The following is a 21,258-nucleotide window of genomic DNA, read 5'->3' as shown; positions in this document are numbered from 1 at the left end:
AAAAAAGAAAAAAAAAGTATATAACCATGAAATTGCCACAAATGACCGTAAATTATAATTTCATAGGGATATAAATAAAGAATATAAAATGATACATTTGTAACGAGACAACCTTATATTATAATTCTGAGAACATCTAATTTCAACCCAAGAGCACTAAGCTACATAATAGAATTGCAGCATTTTCAGAAGAGAATAATATCATATCTAATCCACAATGTTCTTAAATATATATATATAAATATAATCAACAATGGATTATTGGGATGACGTTACGCTGCACTATGTATTTATATATTCTATTCTTTTTATTTAATTACATATAATTTTAATGGATGGACTCCACACATTTCCCCTGCAATGGAAGCTTCGTTTGTCATAATTAATTTTCAATTTATTTTTTTATTTGTGCTTAAATTTTTTAAACTACACTTTCAAATTTCAAAATTAAAATGATTATTATTTTTTATTTAAAATTTAAAATTTAAAATTTAAAATTTAAAATTTAAATATCTTTATTCTCAATAATTACTGAAGCTCAACCTCTTCTAACTGGCAGGCCCAACTTTCATTTCAAACCGATAAATTGGGCCCAAGCCCATAACTAATCGGGTCGGTTTCCTTACACGAGGTGCTTTTATTATTATTATTATTATCAATATTTATAAAATATAAAACATAATATATATTATCTTCTTAAATATTTAATAACAAAATTTAAATTAAATATAATTAGTTTAAAGTGAAAAAGGCTTATTTTTCATTTATGCTTAGTATATTCGTAAAATTGAAAATTTTAAACAATATCATAATTTTATTATTGAAATTAAGTTACAAATTAGTTTTCTTTTAATTTTGATGTTTGTGTTTATTTGAACATAAGTATTAATATTATTTTTAATTTACCTCTCAAAATCTTTTTAATATTCAAAATTTAAAAAATTAACTGCTCTGTATTAAAATAAAATTTTATCCAATGAAATCCTAAATTATAATTTATAATTTATTTTTAAAACTAATATTTTAACCAAATATTTTATTTTTGAAGTTTAAATAAATAGATATAAATTTTTAATCGTTTTTCTTTTTGCCAAATCATCCATAAAAGATTGTACGGCCGTGGTAGTTTTTGTCGTCTTTATCCTGGTGTTACTATAAAAACGCGGGTCTCAAACTTTATTCAGTTTGTTTAGATCCAAACAGAGACCAGAGAGAAAAACGAGAGCGCGATCCGCGTCGGACTTCCCTTTTTCGCGCCTTTTCTCGCGCCCTAATCTACACTCTCATTTGCGATTTTTCTTCCTGATGATTTGATGGAACTGGAAGATCATTTGACGATAAACGGATCATAGACAGCGCGCGGACCTTCGATCTTAGGTATTTTTCTTCATTCGGAATCGTTTACCTCGATTCATTTTCGCTCGGCGACAGATTAATCGCTGTTCGTATGCTTTTTTATTTTATCAGTGCTCTGCATTTCACATACAACATCGTAGAATATATCTGTTGTTCGGCGACAGATTAATCGCATATCATAGTCTTTTCAGTTTTTCAGTAGTTTTCTGCATTACATATATAATATCGTAGAATGTATCTGTGTTTGCTTTCGTCATCTTCCGAGAGGCGATCGTAAAATGTTGAATGTGCATCTAATTTATTGTCTAACTATGGCATTTCGCGTCCGTGTTTGGATTTTTTCAGGATCAGGATCAGGCTCGTAGCTGTTGCTGTGTAATAGGTTCTCGACAGAAATTTCAATGGCGATATTCTTAGCGTGTTCGAATTTCTATATGTCTTCGATACAATGAAATGCGGTATGGTGCTCGTAATCTGCTAATATTTTACGTATCGCGCGTTCTAATTGTAAGTCAGCTTTTATATTAGAACCAGATGAAAAAGAAAACAATCATCTAATCTAACTTTTTTGATAATTAGATAAGATCTCTATTAAAGGATTTCTCGTGACTTACTCTGATAGCTTCAAGATGATGATTATTTCATAATTGGCGTTGTTCTCCGCTGATAAACGAGTTATGCTTACCGTATAGTTTCCAGATTAAGCGATACATTGCATGCCGAGGTGATTTTCCCGTACAGTTTGAAGAACTTATCTATTTTCCTTGGTAGGATGCTATTTCTGTTAAGATGAAATAAAACTCACTAAAAGATTTAGTCTAATCAATTCATAAGGAATTCTGCGTAATTTTTTTTCCGCTCCTTCTTTTTGTTCTCGATAGTTAACTGTGCCGAGACATTTCATGAGTTTTCCGGCTGAACCAAAATTCCTTATCACTGCCTTGACTTGTTTTCCTTGAACGCATATAAGATATATCTTCGGCAAGTTATGATTATTTGCACTTGCTATGGCTTTTTAATTGAATTGCAATATTCAAGACCATGGTTCCTTATTCTGCAGATGCTAATCCGGTTCAAATTATAATCTTCCAACCGAAAACTGATTAGCTTTGATTTCGAACTTTGTATATGAAATAGTGTCGAAGGAAAGTAAAAGGTTATCTACTAGCACACCTTGAGCTGAATGTGTCCTTTACACAGACAATTGAATTTGAGGTATAGACGTTTTTGTTTTCAGTAAAAAATAGTTCAGATGTAGTTTGTGTGCTTGTTTTCGGTCTTACTGTTCTACTGTCATGAAAATACTGGAGTTTGGCTGCCCATTTTTTGCAAGATATTTCTGATGTACTGCCTTTATCTTAATATAATCCCTGTGCTTATCAGATGTCTCCTGTTTCAGAAAGGTAACGAAGCATGTTTTAGATGTAAAATTACCGTTTACTAACATCCAATACGCGATGTCTGTTCATTGAATTGCCATTTCCACACATGGATCAATTGAGTTTCTACTTTGTCATTTATTTGATTTTCAATTGCTTTGCGACTCCTTGTAGTTAATCATGTCTGTAGTTATATTGCATCCATTATGTATCTAATTCGAACATACTTGGTTGTAAACTAACAATGCAAGGAAGCTATACTTTTAGGCAATGTGGTTAATCTCTGTTGGGAGTCTACTCGTCCAAACGGATGTTGAAGCCTTGGCCTACAGGTTTTCTTACTCTCCTTATATGTTTTTGCCGTCTTTATTGATCCCGCTATTCAATTTATGCTCTATGCTCTGACATTTTCTAGGAAGATAGCTAAATTTTCTATTTGGTTAGGTCCAAGGTCTGATGGCGGGTCATTATTATGAGTTCCTTTGTTTGTTGTCCAGTTTCTTCAATATCTTGAAAAACCCAACCAAGTTTTGAAATCTACCAAAATTGATTCTTATGAACTTGTTTTATTTTTGGAAGTTCAATAAGAATTCAATCTTTTTCGAAAAAAAGTGAAAACCATAATATAGGAATTGTAGAAAAGCACATGAATTTCAAAAATTAAGAACAATAAATGTTTTTTTTTTTTTTTTGGTTTGTAAAAATCATTTACACAAATTTTAAGCGTTTACTTTTTCCTTTTTCTTGTTCTCATTATGATTTTGTTAAAAATAATATCTTCTAGATTATTTATGACTTGCAATTCCTTTTATTTTACTTTTTTTTCTTTCTTAAACTGTTTCTCAGCTTTCACTTTGATTTTTTTAAATATATATTTAAATTTTTATACAATATAATAATAGTCAAACTTTTTTTTTTTTTTTTCCTTTTTGAATTATGAAGAAACTAATGACAAGATTATTTGAATTTAACGTCACTTGATTGTTTATGGGGTCTACATATTTTATTGAAATTTTTAAAAAATGTTGGGTCAATTATTGGAGATCGAGGTCTATGATTTGTATGAACATGCTTTCAATATTTATATGTTTCTGTTTAAATATCTTATGTATTAGTTTTTTTAAACAATCGTGCTCCTTCATGGACCTTAGTTTTTAAATTTTTGGTTTTTAAATATCAGAAGTACATCGAACTCTTTTTTTCCTCCCCACAATTTATATTACTTGTACATATAATATAATATATTTTTTTTTAAAAAAAAATGTTTTAGTTGTTTTGTAGTTGAGAAGTAATGAAAACGACATTGCTATTGAAATTTAGATCCTAAGACAAGTCCATGGAGTTGTAGCTAGAACACTCCCCAAAAATTAGGGGAACAAAAAGGCTTTTATGATATTAATTTGGATTTATAGAAAACTGTCCTAAAACTAAGTAGAGATTTGTTAAGTCTCACGAAAGCAAAGTGTGAAAACTTTATTACAAATTTTCTCTGGGAAAGAACAGACAGCTTTCTTCTGTACAATTTACAATTTGAGCGGGTGGCTAGGGGTAAGAGGATATGTTACACTGATTACATTACTTGACCCAAAAAAAAGTGGGAAAAGGAAGATTACAAAACTTTCCTAATGAACTGAATTTACCTCAACTTTCTCAAACAAAGCATACATTTACAAGGGACGTTGTGGTAAATATTGCTCAAGACATTCTTTCAACTTTTGGAATGTTATTGGCTTTGATACGAATGAGTCCATACCGTTTTCATAACACTCATCCGCGCTTTCTGACAATGTATTCGCCGTCATCTGCAAGTATACCACCCACCATTCAATTCTTTCGGTAAATGCTCAATTTACTGTCTAAATATGTTCTTTAATATTTTGATGGAACCTATGCTTATTTATTGACATATTTTTTCAATTATTGATTTTCTAAAAAACAGTTAGTATTTAAGTGTTTGAAAAAAGTGGTAAACTAAAGAAGAAAATATAAATATATGTAGTTTTTAAAAAGATTAAAGCTTTGACTTGGGTAAAATTTTATGATGCTCTATTCACCAATGTTATTATAATCAAGATTAAATAATAAGTATATTTTATACAAATGTATGTAGTTTTAAAAAAAAAATTAAAGCTTTGACTTGGGTAAAATTTTATGATTCTCTATTCACCAATGTTATTAAAATCAAGATTAAAATAATAAGTATATTCTATATAAATATATGTAGTTTCTAAAAAGATTAAAGCTTTGATTTGGGTAAAATTTCTTTAAAAAATTGTATATAAGTAAAAATACTTTTAGTAATTATCATTTTTTAATCTTTTTATTTTTATTTTTCTAAAGAAAAGATAATATAAGGGAATGAGCCATTTTAAAAAAATAGGGAAGTGAGAGTACTCACAGCAATGATGGGCATTCTTTTACGGGATGAGGGAGTCCAACAAGGAGTAGTTGGCTCGATTCCAGCATTTACAGCCGCCTCCCAGTTGCCTGTTTCCTCAAAAGAACGAATTAACCTTGTAGCTTGAAGGCCATCCATAACTGGCATGAACACATCCTGCAATAATCAAAACCTAGTTTCAAACTCCCTCTTTTAAATTAAAAAAATAATAATAATATTTCTAGCATAAAATTTTAGAATTTACAAAAATAACTCAAATTAGTTCATTTTTAAAAATTATAAGATGTAATGTTATAAATTGCAGAAGCAAACATACCATGAGAATGAGATCGTAAGAACGTCGTTGAACTGCACGAACACCTTCAATTCCATTGGTTACCACGTCAATTTTTTGGCCAAACTTCTTCATCATGGATTGAGCCACCATAATATTGGTCTTATTATCCTCAACAAGAAGAATTCTGGGTTCCAATGCCATTGTTACTTCAGAACCACTACTGGCAGTTCTACAGTGGGAACTTGCATCGGACCTCTCTTTACCCTGATCTGTTTTTTGGAGTTTACTACTTGGCTTTTCCAATGTATCTTCTTGCTTTGTTTCCAACCGCACGTTCGCATTTTGGAACCGAGCATTTGCGTCGGGTTGGTTTGTTGATTTCTCCTTACCAAGATTTGAATTGATCTGACTTAATGAATACTGTGATTCGCTCGAAGTTAATGTGGCATTGCCTAAACGGACATCTCTAAGAGCAGTCTCTTGTGGTTGTGGAGTGATGTTGTTTGAAGGAATATGATGATAAGAACCACCGTCCGCAAATCCATTGAGTTTGGTCGAGTTGGGATATCGAACTGAGTTTGGGATCCTCCTTGTGGATCCATTAGAAGATGATAGCGAACTGAAACTGTGGGGTTGGAATTGGAAAAAACCCTCAGTCATTTCTTCATCTGTGGACTCTTCATCTGAGAGCTCATCGGAATCGTCGGAAGTGCTGCTGCTGCTGCTGCTGGTTGAAACCTTGTATGGCAATACAAATGTAAATGTTGATCCATGGTTCTCTCGGCTGGAAACGGTGAGATGACCACCCATCAATTCAACCTGCTCCAAAAGCAAGAGCATAAAGTTTGAAGTTATTGAAAGTTGGGGACTTTTGGAGCAGAAAAGAAAGCTTTTAGTCAATTAATAGCATGTTTTTTGAAGCACATATGGTGTTTCTGGAGTGAGCAAGCAATTAATTAACAGCTTACCAGTTGTTTGCATATTGCTAGTCCAAGTCCAGTCCCTCCATACTTCCGAGCGTGATCAGCACTAGCTTGCATGTACCTCTTAAAAAGGCTTGGTAATGCATTTTCTGGTTCATTTCAAACGAAATCAGGAGAATATTAATACCTATAATTGAGCAACAAGTATATTCCAATAATCAGATAAATAGCCAAGCGTACCTGGTATTCCAATTCCCGTGTCGTATACATCACAACGTATCCATACCGTCGTTTCTGGAGAACAAGATTTGCTTTCTCTATTTCCATTCATTATGGTTTCACTCTTGTTTGGGGTTCCTGGTGCATCACAATGCAAATGATTTCTGTCACCGTGTTTTTGGCCACGCAAGCCATTCTGAGGGGCTGGAAGACATGTTCCTCCTTGCAAACCATGTGCCGAAACTGTTGAGTTATCAGCCGTTGATTTCTTATGGCACTCTTCTCCTTTCCCCATGGGTGGATAGGGTAACACATAGAGGTTAATTCCAACCTTCCCTTGATGAGTGAACTTGATTGCGTTGCTGCATCATTTAATTATATATTTAGATGAAAATAAAATGAATCATACTAGGTTCTTAAAGATAGCATCAATCTTATTCAAGCAATCAATGTCCAAGAGTTGATCCGTGTAACCCTTTAGAGCTCTTTCTATCAACTATAAAAAGCCACTCAGCATAAATGCTTTTATCATAGTCTAGTCTGTGATTCATGCATGTGTTTATCAAGGATTTCATGTCTCTCATTGCCTAAATGAATACCTACTTATCTAGGATGCCTTTCTGTTTTTCAGGAAGTTGGTAATTTTGTAAAATGGGGTAACCTTTATCAAGTCAACCAATAAGGGAGGAAGGTATTACAAAATGAACTTCCCCAACACATGAACTAAAAATTGGAATCCGGAACTATAACTTATAATTTGAATGGAAATTCTTCGTGCAACATACATGTATAATTTATACAATGAACAGTCCATATATGATATTGTTCAAACCTTTACGAAATCAGTACCTGATCAAGTTGGTGAGAATTTGCCGAATCCTAAGAACATCTCCAATAACCTGAAATAGTTACATAATTTGGTGAGAATTTACACTTCAAAGACAGCGATCAAGCAACAGAAAGGTAGAGATAGCCATGGATTTCAGAATATCGTATGGGATCGAGCGATATGAATAAGCTACAAAGCCACACAACTCTGGTTTCTGAAAGGAGGGGAGTGAATGGCATACAAACATTTTTTTTAGAATAATGCACATCTCTAGGCATCACCCTGTCTGCCTCAATGTTCCAGGCATAAAACAGTCCTCTGATGCCACCAGCCTAAGTTGGTTTTGCATATTGAATTAAGTGTCATACATTACAAATTACTCTGTTTTTAATTGTGATCCAGATGCCTATTGAGTATTCAGAAGACACAATCCAATTGATCGATTGAAAACTTCTAATATTTACCTATAACCCTCACCTCTATAGGAACATCATCTGCTATACGTCCCTCCAGAACTAAGAATTTTCGCAATGATGCAGCAGCAGTCTGCAGAACATGTTTTACAACCTCCCTTGGGCGGAATTTGGTAGTTTCCAACTTCATTACTCCTAATAAAAGGAAGCAAAACCATCAGATAGCTCAACAGGTTAGATAAATTGGGTTTCATTAATATGCCACAAGATAACGATCCTTTAAGTGAGTCGTGAATGTAGCCTAAATGTTAGAATTAAAACGATGTTCAAAACAAAGAAATTCAGACCTGATTCAACTTTAGACAGGTCCAAGATATCGTTTATAAGTTGAAGCACCAAGTCTCCCGAAGACAGCATAACTTCCAATAGATGACGTTGTTCCCGGTCAAGTTTTGTGGTGGACAAGATCTCAGCCATACTAACCACTCCAGACAGTGGGGATCTAATTTCGTGGGACATGGTTGCTAGCATTTGCTTTGCTCGCATTGTCTCCTCTGGAAGAATGTGAAACAAAGAGAGCTTGAAAACTCCAGAAACTAAACTGAGCAAAATTAAACGACCAGAAAGATCAAAAGAAGAAACTAACCCGTAATATGAATTGTTTTGTTCAGTTCTGATTCCTTTGCCTTTTGTACTGCTATCTCCTCACGAAGTTTTGCCATCTTTTCTCGTTTTTTAACCTTTCGCAAAAGGACAAAAAAAAAAAAAGCATCGCTCAAGATGACAGAAAAGAGATGTGATTTTGATTAGAAAAAATTGAAATATACAATCTGAATGACCACATGTAAAGGAGGAAAAGGAACTTGATGCAAATATACTGACGCTATTATACTACCTGATCAGTTATGTCCATTCCCATATAATTTATTCCAATCGTCTCCCCAGCCTTGCTAAAGACAGGTTCAACATATATCAAAAAGGTCTTCAGCCCAAACAATTCTGTATCAAACTGTATTTCCCTCTTTGCAGGCAACCCTTTCTCCAGAACTTCTTTCTTGAAATCTTGTGATTCTTTAACACCAGCACCACTAAAAATTTCAACGTCAGTTCTTCCTATAATATCCTGGGAAAAAGAATACCCTTTACATTACATAAGGAGCAAAAATGAAAACTAGAGGAAGAGTCCGCCCTGCTCCAATGAGTTATTATCTCATTTTAATTAAGCCATACAACAGCGTGCTGTAGAAAGCGATAAACGGTACTCTCAGATCTTGTATGTAAAAGAAAATGTTACCTCTTCTTCCAAACTAGGAAAATGATTGTAGATAAATCGGTAGCGCAACTCTTTGTCCTGAAATGCAAGTATTCACTACATCAATTTTTTATGGTTCACATAGGCAAAAATCATTGCAGCATGCAAAGAAGACTTCTCTATGTAGAGCAGAAATGAGAAGAATCTACAACTTCAAGTAGTTTCGATACATTTTGCATTATTTTTCTATTTCTTGGTATCATAAGATCTAACGGTGATGAGAATGAGATTTTATGTTTAAATAAAACCAGAAAGACTTGCAAAAATAAAGTTAGTTATACAATTTAGGATCCGCAGTACACTTGAGCAGTTGAGCTGTCTTGTTTGTTATTTTACCTCTTAAGCTAAGGATGTGTTTATTCAAGAGACTATGATAAAAGGCCTAAGATTGAAATAACTAAATACTAAAGTCCAAACTGACGAACTCAGGTGCATCAGGATTTAACACTATACAGTTCAAATAGTACCTGATGACCAAAAACAATTGGTGCATTCTGCAGAACAAAATGCAAAAAATTGTCGGCTCTTTTCAGAATCTGTGACAACTCCTCAACTGGCGAGGACTGCTTTTCAATATTTTTTACGTTTTCCTGGAGTTTCTCTGCAAGTATTTGCTCTCGCTGTAGACTTGCTTCCAATAATTTTTCCAGATCCATGGCTCGCTGCTTCCAGTATGTCACTGTACCGTACTCTGCGTCAATTTCAACTCTCTTACTTTGAACAACGAAATCAGTTTTCCTCCTTGGAATATCTTGCCATATATCACAAGATTCTTCCAAAATAGAAATTGGACGTTTATCACCAGCATATCTTTCTTCCTCAAAAAGATGTTCCTCTAATATCTTCAATTTCTTGAGCTCGACTTCTTTTCTCTGCTTGCTTAGGATGTCAAGTTCCTCTCTAAGGAGACGTACAGCATTTGCTTGTTTATACTCCCACTGTTTTGCAAGGTATTGTAATTGTGATGATCCTTTCTCAGTATAGTTAGTTAACTCTATAAGTCTCTTGAAATCGACTATTGTAGGTTCCTCTATTATGTTAACTTCTTCCAACATATCTTGATCTGCTCCTGGCCTTTCTACGTTGAACTGCTTTCTAACATCTGGTCCAACATCCTCAGGCCACATAGAAGTAAGGGCTTCGATGTCCATATCTTCAATAACATCAGTCTCCATCTCGCAGACCATGACAATTACTCAACAATTTCTTCCAACTTACACCAGAAAGTAAATGAATCGATGCTGATGCAAATAAATTCCTTGAGGCCGTAACACGTCGTATATCTTACCACTACCATGTTCCATCCAACGCGCACAAGAAGGTGTTAACAGACGAGTAGGAGAAAGCCTTCAGACAGTCGTAGACGGTCGAAGTTGCCGAGCGTGTCCTGCATAACCAGAAAAGTTGAATAAATTGATTCATTGTATGGTTCCGCATCTATTGACCAAAAACTTAACATCAATCGAAGTATTCATACGCATATCGTTTCAGATTGAAACACCGTGTATAACTATTTTTCCAAAAACAAATTTAATCAGAAACAGACATAAGTGCAAGCGTAACCAACTGAATTGAGAAGATTTTTCAGTTCCTAAGCGGAAGATGCACATCTACCGTCAAAAATAAAAAATGTAAGCCTCGATAAATTTCATACACAGCAAAAGCTGATTATGCTCAGAACTGCAACTGCAAGTTGGAAAGGAAATTCGAAGCTAGATAAGGAACTCCTCAAAATTCATAACAAAATCTCCGAGAGTGAAACGACCGAGAAGAGAGGCGAAAAGATGACTCCAAACTCGAATTCCGATTCACGATCAGATTTAGAACAATGAAACCAAAATAATTCGCAAAATGCAAGTCAAAACGTAGATGAAAGCCACATTTACGAACGAAGAGGATAAAACTGCAGAACGCACGACTAAACGGATCAAACTTCACACTCAGAAAAGAAAATAGCGTATTACAGTACAATAAGCTAACCTCGTATTCGCAGCAAAGCCTTCCTTCGAATCACTGGAAATGAAAACTCAAGAACAGCGAATACCTTCAACTGTAGATCTGAGGAATCTTTACCAATATTTATCAAAAGCTTTTGGTGGCAATAGAAAAACCAGAGCCAGCCGCTGCGCGCGCAAGAGAGCAGAGAAAGCGATTGAATGCAAGAGAAAGAAAGCATGTGAGAGAAAAAGGAAAAACGAGAGAGAGAGAGAGAAGGAAGCAAAAAAAAAATCGAGAGAAAGAGAAGACAAGCTTAGGAAGCCATGTGCATTCGGAGGTCGAAAATATTATAGAATTCTTGGCCTTTTCGATCACCTTTTTTTCTTCAATTTTATATAAAAAATCGTAACTGATTCCTCTCGCGACAGAAATTTGAAGCTCCTCCTAATGCAAAATCATCAAGAACAGCAAAATCACATTTCACAGACTCTCCTCTCTCTGGTTTCTCTAGTGCTTTCTGATTGTTTCTCTCTCTAGATTTTCAGAGAACGAAAATGAATCAACAAAAACTCATACAAGAGTGACGAAGTGGCAGATTTAAAGGGGAGGCGAAGGGGGAGAGAAAGAGAGAGGGAGAGAGAGTTGAAAGCATACGATCACTTCGAGAGTTGGGAAAAAAAAAAATATTTAAATCGCTGAACGTTTTTTTGTTGTTCCCCGCCATTTCATGGCTGACGTGTTTAACTGGCGCGTATTCCACACTCTCCAAAACGACGTAGTTTCAGTGGTCAGTGGATTCACGATATTGAACCCGCCAGGTGCCACCCAATCTCTCTCCCTCTCCCTCTCATTTTGCGTTCAATGGATTTTGCGCTACGTCTTATAATTTTAAGCTATATTATAAAAAATACCCTTAATTTTTTAATTTATTTTAAAATATTCATATTATTTCAAAACATTATATATTATTCTTATTTTTTTCATAAATATTTATAAATCATCGTCCAAATAAAAATTTGTTAGAATACTGAAATAAAAATTGACGCAAAATGATGTGATAACGATTAAAATATTTAATCAGATTAAGTCTTAAAGAACGATATTAAAACATATAAACTGCTCTGATAAATATTGTGTTTTTATAATATATTAGAAGTAATATTGAATTTTTTTATTAAAAAAACCTATAAATATTATGAAATATTTGGTATATTTAACTTAATGTGTAATTAAACAACTGTATTTTTTTAAAAGGAAATTGAATTTAAAATTTAAATAAAATTCCCATTCCTAGAAGATGGGAGAGGCCTTAATTTAAAAAAAAATATTAAGTTTATTTATTAAATTACGTATTCAATCGATAGATTTGACTGAAATTTCATTAAAATAATTGAATCAAAATCCACTATCCCATAAATAAGAGGTATTAAAAATAATTGTGTTGGCGTATAAATAATTATTTAATTTGATCAAGATGTCCCATGCCAATTTTTGTAAATAATAATAATAATAATAGTCCACATTGAGTTAAATCAGGGTAAATTAAAACTAAATAAAATTAATAAATATATTTTACTAATTTATAATATCAAATAAAAAATGGGTTAAATGGGGGATCCTTAACCAAAGTGGTTAAATCTTTTAACCATGGTTGGAACTTGGAAATCATAAAAGAAAAAAAAGGATTTTAATAATAGAGTAACTTCAAATGAAATTAATCCACGTGGAAGTAATTGGGCAGAATCTGTGTGAGCGTCCACATGGTAGCAGAAAGCAAACCATCGCCAGATCGAAGAGACAGTCTCCAATGGTCAACGACTCCGTAATTAAATTGCTAATCCCATGTGGGATAACCATATAACTAAAATATTTATGTTTAATTAATTAATTAATTAATTTCAGTGGTCCACTGGTTTTACTTAATTTTCCTATCATTTGCCTCTTGACCCACTGTTAATCTATATTATTAGCTTTGTTTTAGATCCCAATGTCTTAGGCAATAAATAAATTGACAAGGGTAAAACCGTCTTTTTGCCTTTTATTTTTTTAATATGCTTTTCCACAAGTTTTTTTTTCTTCATCTTTTGTTTTTTCATAAATATTTTAAAACATAAAAAATAAATAAAGAAAAATCATGAAAATATTAAAAAATTACAGTCTCGGCCACTTTAAATATTTTGCTATTAAAAAAATATAAATCATAAATATCTTAAATAGATGATGGTGGTAGCTTGAACTTATTCTCTAAAATTATCTTAGATTAATTTTTTTAATTAAAAGTGATATTTTTTAATTAAGAACAATCATTATTCAATGAGAGAGGCTAAGCTAGATATGGTTGTCAAACAAACCCTTTAATTGGAATAATTAAGACATAATTAACGTTTATTAAATAAAAATTAGCATTTATAATTATGAGATTTAAAATAATGTTTGATTAGGTGGCCAATAATGACCCTTTGATGGAAACATACACTCGTCTTTCAAGGAAGGGCTAATTAGTATTTTAGATAATGCCTTTTCTTAGTGGATAATAATAATAATAATTTTTATTTTTATTTTTATTTTTAATCGATGGGTTGCCAAACATGTTCTAGATTCCCGAATTTGTGGTGTGGGCGGCTCGGGCGTTTCGTTTTCTAAACAAAACCTTTTATTTATTATATATATATATATTTTAAATTTATTTTATGAATTTCTAAAAATATTTTAGTCAACTTTACACTTGGATTTCTATATTATTCAAAGCAATTTCATTAATTAATTTAATTATTTTATTCCCTACTTTGTTTCCTTATTTTGATGCATTCTTATACTTTAAGTTATTTTGGGTTGATGACGTGGCATATTTGGTAAAATAATGTAGTTTAATAATTAAAAATTGTTGTTATTTTTTAGTTTGTAATAATTTTAGTCTTTGATTTTTAGTATATAATAATTTAATATTTGCAGCTTTAAAATATACCCTTTTATATGTAATAAATTTATCAATAATAAATGTGATTAAATTTTAATATCGATAAATTACACGTAAAATCAGATTTTTATTTTGTATTTTTTAAATCCAAACTAGCCTCGGCTACAATTTCATTAGATTCCATTTATAATAAAAAAAGCTGATTCGGTAATGCATTGGAAATCACGAAATAATTAAGTTTTATTCATAAATTATATATAAACCAATAAAACAACAAACGACCATATAATATGTATGAGTACGTTAAAATAATAATAATAATAAAATGCAAAAATAAATTATTGGTCTTCGTAATTTAATATTGGCCCATTTAAAAATTCTACTTATTTTTTTAATAATTTATCTGCAATACTTTTTATACTATCTATATTGATATATTTAAATTTTGTAAAATAAAAATAAAAATTAAATAATTAATTTGAGCCAATTCAGACATCGCCCCTTCATAACTCTTTTTTTTTTTTTTTTTTTAATTCCCTTTTTTTTTCTGTATTTTTTTTTCCTTTGTTTTAGATCTGAATCTATTGTTGAAAAATAAATGTCAGATCTAAAAAGAATTTCTGATGCCAACAAAAAAGTAATAAATACGAATGAAATAAAAAATAAAAAATTTAAGTTTTGGGAAATCTGGTTTTGTTTTTTTTTTTGTAAATTTGCAGTAAGTAAGATTGCTGACTCATATTTTTGTTCTAATCCACTCAGCAATTTCGCCATGTTATGATTGGTTGCTGACTCAGCCACGAGCATTATTTGACTGCCACGTGGACTGTGCGGGTCCGCCATGTAGACCTTTTTTTTTGTCTTTCTTATTGGATGTTGACCCATTCAAAGTCAACGTTTTTGCAACCAACAAGGAATTATAGGTAAATGTAGAGATGTTGTAATATATAAGTAATAATATTCAAATTTCAATTGGTTAAAACTGTTCAATTTTATTATTGTTTGGCTCTCCAAAAAAAATTTCAGATTGTTGAATAGAAATACAAGACGATAGTTTTATTATAATAAATAACCGGGATGTTCCCTTGTCCCCCAGAGAATAAAGATAAGGCATTGCATTCCTCTTTTGGAAAAAAAAAATGAAAAATGAGAATCTCGGGTTGGAAAAGAAAATTTTTGTCTCCTATTTTTTTAGGGGTCGCTAACGCTTTTTAAATATGTTTGAGCAATTCGATGAGTTGACCCAAGTCTCCACCTCGCTCGAAGATATCCTTTGCAAGGGCTGCATGTACATAATAGACTTATGGAAGTCTCGTGATGTCTCTATACAGTTTAATTTGGTTATGATATGTGAAAATCACTACCAGGGGAGTAAAATTCGGATTACCTTGTTTATCGAATATCTGAAGACAATAACATTATTTGAGATTCGATTCACTCCACAAACAAAATCGATCACGTCTAGCTTGAATGATTCTTGTTGATCAATTATCTCAATGCAAGAACACTTGTGTTGAGATTCAAATCACTCCACGAGTAAAATCAATCATGTCGAGCTTGAATGATTCTACCTGCAACCAAAACTACATAGAATTGCAAAATAAACTTAACCATTGGCTAAAGAAAACACAAATATTTTTTTTACTATATTTTCCAAGTCTACTTAGTGATACAAGGTTTTATATAGCCTCAAAATGAAACTAATAAAGACATTCAAAAAGTTGTATAACATTCCTACTTAATGGTCATAATTAACCATTAGGTAATTGTAACCTAAATTAAATAAAAAGTCTTAAAATACATTAATGAAATACAATAACTCTAAATTGTAATCTACCCAAAATTTATAACAAGAAAGATTCTTTTTCAACATGGCATCAATTGAAATATCTTTTGATAATTTTAATAATATTTTATTAACGTATTCATTAAAGTATAGTATATGATTGATGTCTCTCGATTCATATCAGGTTCACTCGTTACCTAATCTACGGACTAAATAAGAAAATTATAGGTGATTCCCGTACAGATAAATAACCAAAATAATGTAAATTCTTTATAAAGAAGTAATTAATAATAATGATATGTCTAATTTATTAAAAATATATATATATATATATATATTTAATTGATAAGGGGGTGAATTTTATATGGGATGGTGGAAGTTCTAAGGACAGGTATCCCTAATTCGCGGATTCAAATCAATTGATAAGTAAAATTATATTTAAATAATTCTTAAATTAAATGATTAATCGATTCCGTCCCTTCTTCATTGTGGCTTATGAACGAAACCCATACTTACGTCCAGTAATATGTAAATTTCGTAATAAAAAAATTAAATAGTTATAATTAATAATAATAATAAAGTATTTAAAAGGTTTTATTAAATTATAGGTAAATTCAAATTTGTCTTCACGTCACATTATTAAAATAATTTTTTAATTGGATTGTGGTTTTGTAGGCATACACGAGGGCCAAGAGAAAAGGCCCCATCGTTTCTAATTTTTTAATTAATTAATATAATGATTTTAAAATTTTGTCCAGATTCCAGAAAGGGTTCTAACTTCTAAGCGACACGTCGTTTTGTTTTTTGTTTTTTCTTTTTAATTTATTATTATTTTTTTAAATTTACCAGTGGTCGGCCACATCAGAGATTTGGAGGGAACCCCCGAGCTAATACGACGACGGATTGTTTGAAAAGTATTGCGTACTCTTGGATTTGCTTTTGGATGTAGGAATATTGCACACTATCGTAATTAAATTTATATATAATATATTGTTTCATTTATATTAACGTTTGAATTATTTTAATACAACAAATTAAAATTAATTTATATAAGCTTGAGATTCTTATAAAATATTTTACCGTTTCAGTATCCTTTAATTTTCTTTTATCAAAAATATTATTTCCATTAGTATATTTAAAATATTAAAACATATACTCAATAGATTATCTCCAAACTTTTAAATGTGACATTTAAAAAGTTCATGAATATTTTTAAAATGGAGTATTAAATATAATAGTATTTTTTATTTTTTAATAAATTTAAAAGTATTATTTAAACTATAAAAAATTTAAGAAATTTTTTAAAATCCTTTTGAAAGTCGAAGTGAATTCTTAAAACAAAGTATTAATGATTTTAATCCAAAACTAATTATCAGTGTTTTTTAAATTTTTTAAAATTTAAGAATAATTTTTAGGTTTTTTTTCTTTTTAATTTAAAATATATATTATTGAAAATTTTAAAAATTTAAGAATATTTTTTTTAGATAAATTTTGAAAATTTTAAGAATATTTTTTAAATTTTATATACAGAATTTAATTGCGGAGTCAAGTTTCTCCTCACCAAGATCGAGTTATTTACGGAGTTGCCACTGGAAAGTACCGAGAACCAAGCAACGAGATTTGCCGACTAAACGCACCGTATCGACACACATAAGTGAGTAAGAAGTGAGAAGCGATTTATGTTGGGAAGTGGGTCCCACTCGGCCCATGGCCTTTATGGGGCTATGATCGTCTTTTTCTCTCGGACAGCTGGCCAAAGCTGACTCACTCTTCCATTTTTCTTCTTAATCATCACTGTATAAACAAACAAACAATGCTACAGACCGCTGCCCCAACTCCAACTCAGTTTTTTTTTTCTTTTTTCTAATTTGTTTATATATAAAAATATAATTTCATCCTTATATTTTCAATATTTAATAAAATTATTATATAAATACAACAACAAAATAATTAATCTAATATACTTATAAGCTACTCAGTCTAAATTATTAAATAATACAAAAGTTAAAAAAAAAAAAATTATAAACTGAGAGTATTGGAACTAAGGAAGCCTATACTAAAATTTTAAAAGTATCGGGACCAAAAATATATTTTAATCTTAATAAATTAAGCGATATAAATAAATTATATAAAAGACAAATAGGTATAAACAACATATTATAACCTATAAAACTTAGGTGCCATTGTAAATATGAAGAAAGAAAGGGAATTTAGAAGCACAAATTGGAAGGACAAGACATAATCCCCAAACTAGGGGACTACATAATCTTTGGATAAATATGTCATGACGCAGACAACTTCGTGACAAAAAAAAAAAAAAAAAAATGCCAATTATACCCTCTAATCTAAATATTGGATTCTTGTGGATAATTGGGGGAGGTGTGTTTTTTTCTTTTTATAATTAATTTAATTTTTTAATATTAGTATAATTCATTTATTATGAAAATTAATTAAAAAAATAAGAAAATTGTTAAAATTGGATTAGTCTTAGCTGGTAATTATAGCGACACATTCACTTTATGTGCGTAAGAGAGGGAGACGGAGGCGGGTTCCCTTTCCCCACATATTAACACCACTTGTTACCAAAAATACATAAAATAAAACCACAAACCATATAATAATAACAATTATTATTTCATGCTTCTTAAAACATTTTAAACCCTCAAATTATATTAATTTAAAAACAAATTTAGAGCGATGAAAGATTATTCATTGAATCTTAGTGGATTAATTGTTTTGATTAAAAATTATTTATTAAAAAAACTAATAATATATTGATTTTAAAAATATATTCTGGATTCAGTCCTCCTGCCTCTACTTTAATTATATTCGTATTTTCCTTTTGCGTGCTTACTGATTAGGCATTAGTCGAGTGGGATTTTTTTTTAATTATTTTTTTAATGAGAAATTTTGTAATTATTATTATTGTTATTTTTGTGCTTGTGCTTTAAAAAAGGTTGTAAATTTGAACTTGGCATTGGCAACCAACTTTATAAACGTACGATGGTTGCTCGTGTGCAGCACGTGTTCTTATTATTTTTATTTTAAAAGTGCTTTTTAAGAAAAATAAATAAATAAAAAGGTTCTGAGGTGTAATTTTGTGGCAGTGAGTAGCTGGCACAAAATTTTGGTTATTTATTTATTTATTTATTTATTATTATTTAATTTATTATTTTTTGTAACTTACTAATATTAAGATTATTGTAGCATTTAAAAATTTATTAAACTCATATATATATATATATATATATATATATATATATATATTATGAAATGATTGTTTCATTATTTATTTTAGTATAATTTCAGATATTTATGATATCAAACCTTACACAAAAATAGGTAAAAATTTAGTATTTGTAATAATTTTAATCTTTGAAATTTGTGACAATTTAATCCTATAAATAATATCAAAACGCGACGTTAATGCATTTTATCGATTTAATCTCGTTAAATGTTGTCAATTTTTTTTTAAGTAAAAATTTGAACTGCGAATTTTAAAAATAATTATAAAATTGAAAAAATTAGACTAAATTGGTAAATAAAAATAATTAAGTAGATTAGAATAATGTAGTTTATTGGGCTTGGGCCAATAATTTTAGAAAAAAGCAAATGCAAGGTACTAGCCATGTTACATATTTATTGGGCTTGGGCCAACATTTTATGGGCTTTTGGTCGTTATTCGTTTGGAGTAGTTAATGTTTGTTACTTATTTCAAGGTCTCGGTAACTTAATTTAAAATTTTTGAAATTCAACATATATCACGTGTTTGTGTTCCTATTTATTACAAAAATAAAAATCAAATATATATATATATATATATAATCTTATAATAATTATAAGAGAAAAAATCTAATTTTGTGTTTAAATCTTTCGTGAATTTTTTAAACTTTTAATTATGTATTTGAGAGGTTTATAACATGTTCAATCTTTTTTAAAATCAATTATTTTTTTTTAGTATAATAAGATAAATTTGTGAATTTTATAAAATAGAACAAACATGTTAATGCCAACTAGACAAAATAATAATAATAATAATAAATTGAATATCATTCCAACATTATGGCCGTTTTTGTTTATATGATTTTCATATTGGTCTATTAAAAAATAGAAGAAAAAAAAAAGGTCGAAAAGACCTAAAATAAGAATATTCAAAAGATTTGATGACCTAACAGACTCGATGCTATTATTAATTTTTTAAAAAAGTTTTTGTCTACCATATTATTAATACATATATTTGTTAATAGTTTTATTTAATTAATTTTATATATATATTATATTAATTTAATTTATTTTAGGTAATGCTTTATCCAACCACTCTAAAAAAATAAAAATTTAATTAAATTTTAAAACCCAAAATAGAAAGTAAGTGGAAGTGTGCAGGAATAAATAACAATAAAATTATATTAAAATGTTCAACAGCCTTCAACTGCCAACAAGTACATTAATTAATTAATTGCCATAACAAATTAAAGTCAATGTATAATATTGTCGTACAAACCTACGTAAAAAAGCGACTTTTTGCACACAAGATAAAATAAATGACCTTTTTTTTTTTATTTGTTTCTAAAATTTTATAAAATCTATATGATATATATATTTTTTATAATTTATGTAACACATAAGATAATACCTTAATTGATATAATAATGAAAATTATATCATAATATGTTTATGAAAAATAGAAACTTCTGGAACAGAGAGGAAGGAACCAAATGATTATAGTATTTCACTTTTTAATGTTCAATGATTTACTTACAAGGCTGGAAAGGTATATAACCTGGAAGGCCATAAACTTCTTGAAGGACCATGGCTGTCACCTTCATACATCAAGGACCAATCACAATCAAGGACGTGGACTTCCCCTACTACATGCCAAACCAATTAATTCCATTTTGTTCTTGTAATTGTCGGTGATAATTAAATCCCTATAAATAAAAAATAAATGAAAGCGATAGTAAAATCAATTGGAGTATAGTATATTTCTCAAATCATCATTTTCGGTCCATAGTTGAAGTCAATATGAGACTGTTTACCTCGAACAAAATATATAATAGAGCCTCCCACGAGACCTCTTTATCTAGAACTCTCGTAGCAGTCTTTCCTTAATTGAGGCTCGACTTTTTCTCTAGAGCCATTGAACAAAGTGTTAGGATATGGAGTCTGATGCCGTAGAGATATATTTGGAAGATATTGGGTAAGGATCTGATAGAGATATATATGGTAGATATTTGGTAAAGATTTGATAGAGATATATTTGTTATATTATATCGGTAGGTTTAAACTATATTTAGAAAATTGAAACCATATATCTACCCATTCTATCTCTAATAAGACCTTTAGCTGGATATTCCTATTTGTATTTTCTCTTTCTTGTTCTTTGGGTTCATCTTGATCTCTGCCGTGGAGCGATCCTAACAATTGGTATTAAAGCTAACAACTGATATCGATCCTAACACAAAGTACACAGTTTATTCGATACTCGAGTCAACTTTGACTACACTTTCGAGA

At 30.4% G+C, this 21,258-nt stretch overlaps 1 protein-coding gene and 1 long non-coding RNA gene across 5 annotated transcripts; one reads left to right on the top strand and one right to left on the bottom strand.

Moving 5' to 3' along the window:
• Window positions 1-1,203: 1,203 nt before the first annotated feature.
• LOC111788348 (uncharacterized) lies at window positions 1,204-3,397 on the top strand. 3 transcript variants are annotated; one of them, XR_015419796.1, is made up of 4 exons: window positions 1,204-1,377; window positions 1,702-1,814; window positions 2,417-2,571; window positions 3,003-3,397. It is a non-coding gene; the product is annotated as an uncharacterized LOC111788348 (long non-coding RNA). The 3 variants fall into 3 exon arrangements; XR_002814144.2 differs by lacking the exon at window positions 3,003-3,397 and adding an exon at window positions 2,740-2,996; XR_002814143.2 differs by lacking the exon at window positions 3,003-3,397 and having other exon boundaries at window positions 2,417-2,720.
• Window positions 3,398-4,028: 631 nt separating this feature from the next.
• LOC111788092 (histidine kinase 5) lies at window positions 4,029-11,670 on the bottom strand. 2 transcript variants are annotated; one of them, XM_087121078.1, is made up of 14 exons: window positions 11,420-11,670; window positions 11,087-11,229; window positions 9,574-10,493; window positions 9,089-9,145; window positions 8,690-8,917; window positions 8,441-8,534; window positions 8,142-8,348; window positions 7,859-7,989; window positions 7,402-7,451; window positions 6,574-6,914; window positions 6,379-6,482; window positions 5,450-6,229; window positions 5,134-5,289; window positions 4,029-4,537 (listed from the first exon to the last, which is right to left on the bottom strand). In XM_087121078.1, exons 3-14 carry the CDS (start codon window positions 10,291-10,293, stop codon window positions 4,403-4,405), a joined length of 3,003 nt encoding a protein of 1,000 aa, XP_086977204.1. In that variant the 5' UTR covers window positions 10,294-10,493; window positions 11,087-11,229; window positions 11,420-11,670; the 3' UTR covers window positions 4,029-4,402. The 2 variants fall into 2 exon arrangements, with proteins under 2 accessions (XP_086977204.1, XP_023524035.2); XM_023668267.2 differs by having other exon boundaries at window positions 11,087-11,670.
• Window positions 11,671-21,258: the final 9,588 nt, after the last annotated feature.

Source organism: Cucurbita pepo, chromosome 2, assembly GCF_057944985.1.
Source record: "Cucurbita pepo subsp. pepo isolate OVF chromosome 2, ASM5794498v1, whole genome shotgun sequence".
Classification (NCBI taxonomy): Eukaryota; Viridiplantae; Streptophyta; class Magnoliopsida; order Cucurbitales; family Cucurbitaceae; genus Cucurbita; species Cucurbita pepo.
Note: the sequence above shows the minus strand (reverse complement) of the source record. Positions and strands in the feature narration are given on the sequence as shown.

Excerpts from the sequence above, each read along its gene's own strand:
- LOC111788092 (XM_023668267.2), bottom strand. The coding sequence starts at position 10,293 with ATGGTCTGCGAGATGGAGACTGATGTTATTGAAGATATGGACATCGAA. Across the intron at positions 9,146-9,573 it reads CAATTGTTTTTGGTCATCAG|GACAAAGAGTTGCGCTACCG; the intron begins GTACTATTTGAA and ends CTTGCATTTCAG. Across the intron at positions 4,538-5,133 it reads AAAGAATGCCCATCATTGCT|ATGACGGCGAATACATTGTC; the intron begins GTGAGTACTCTC and ends GTATACTTGCAG.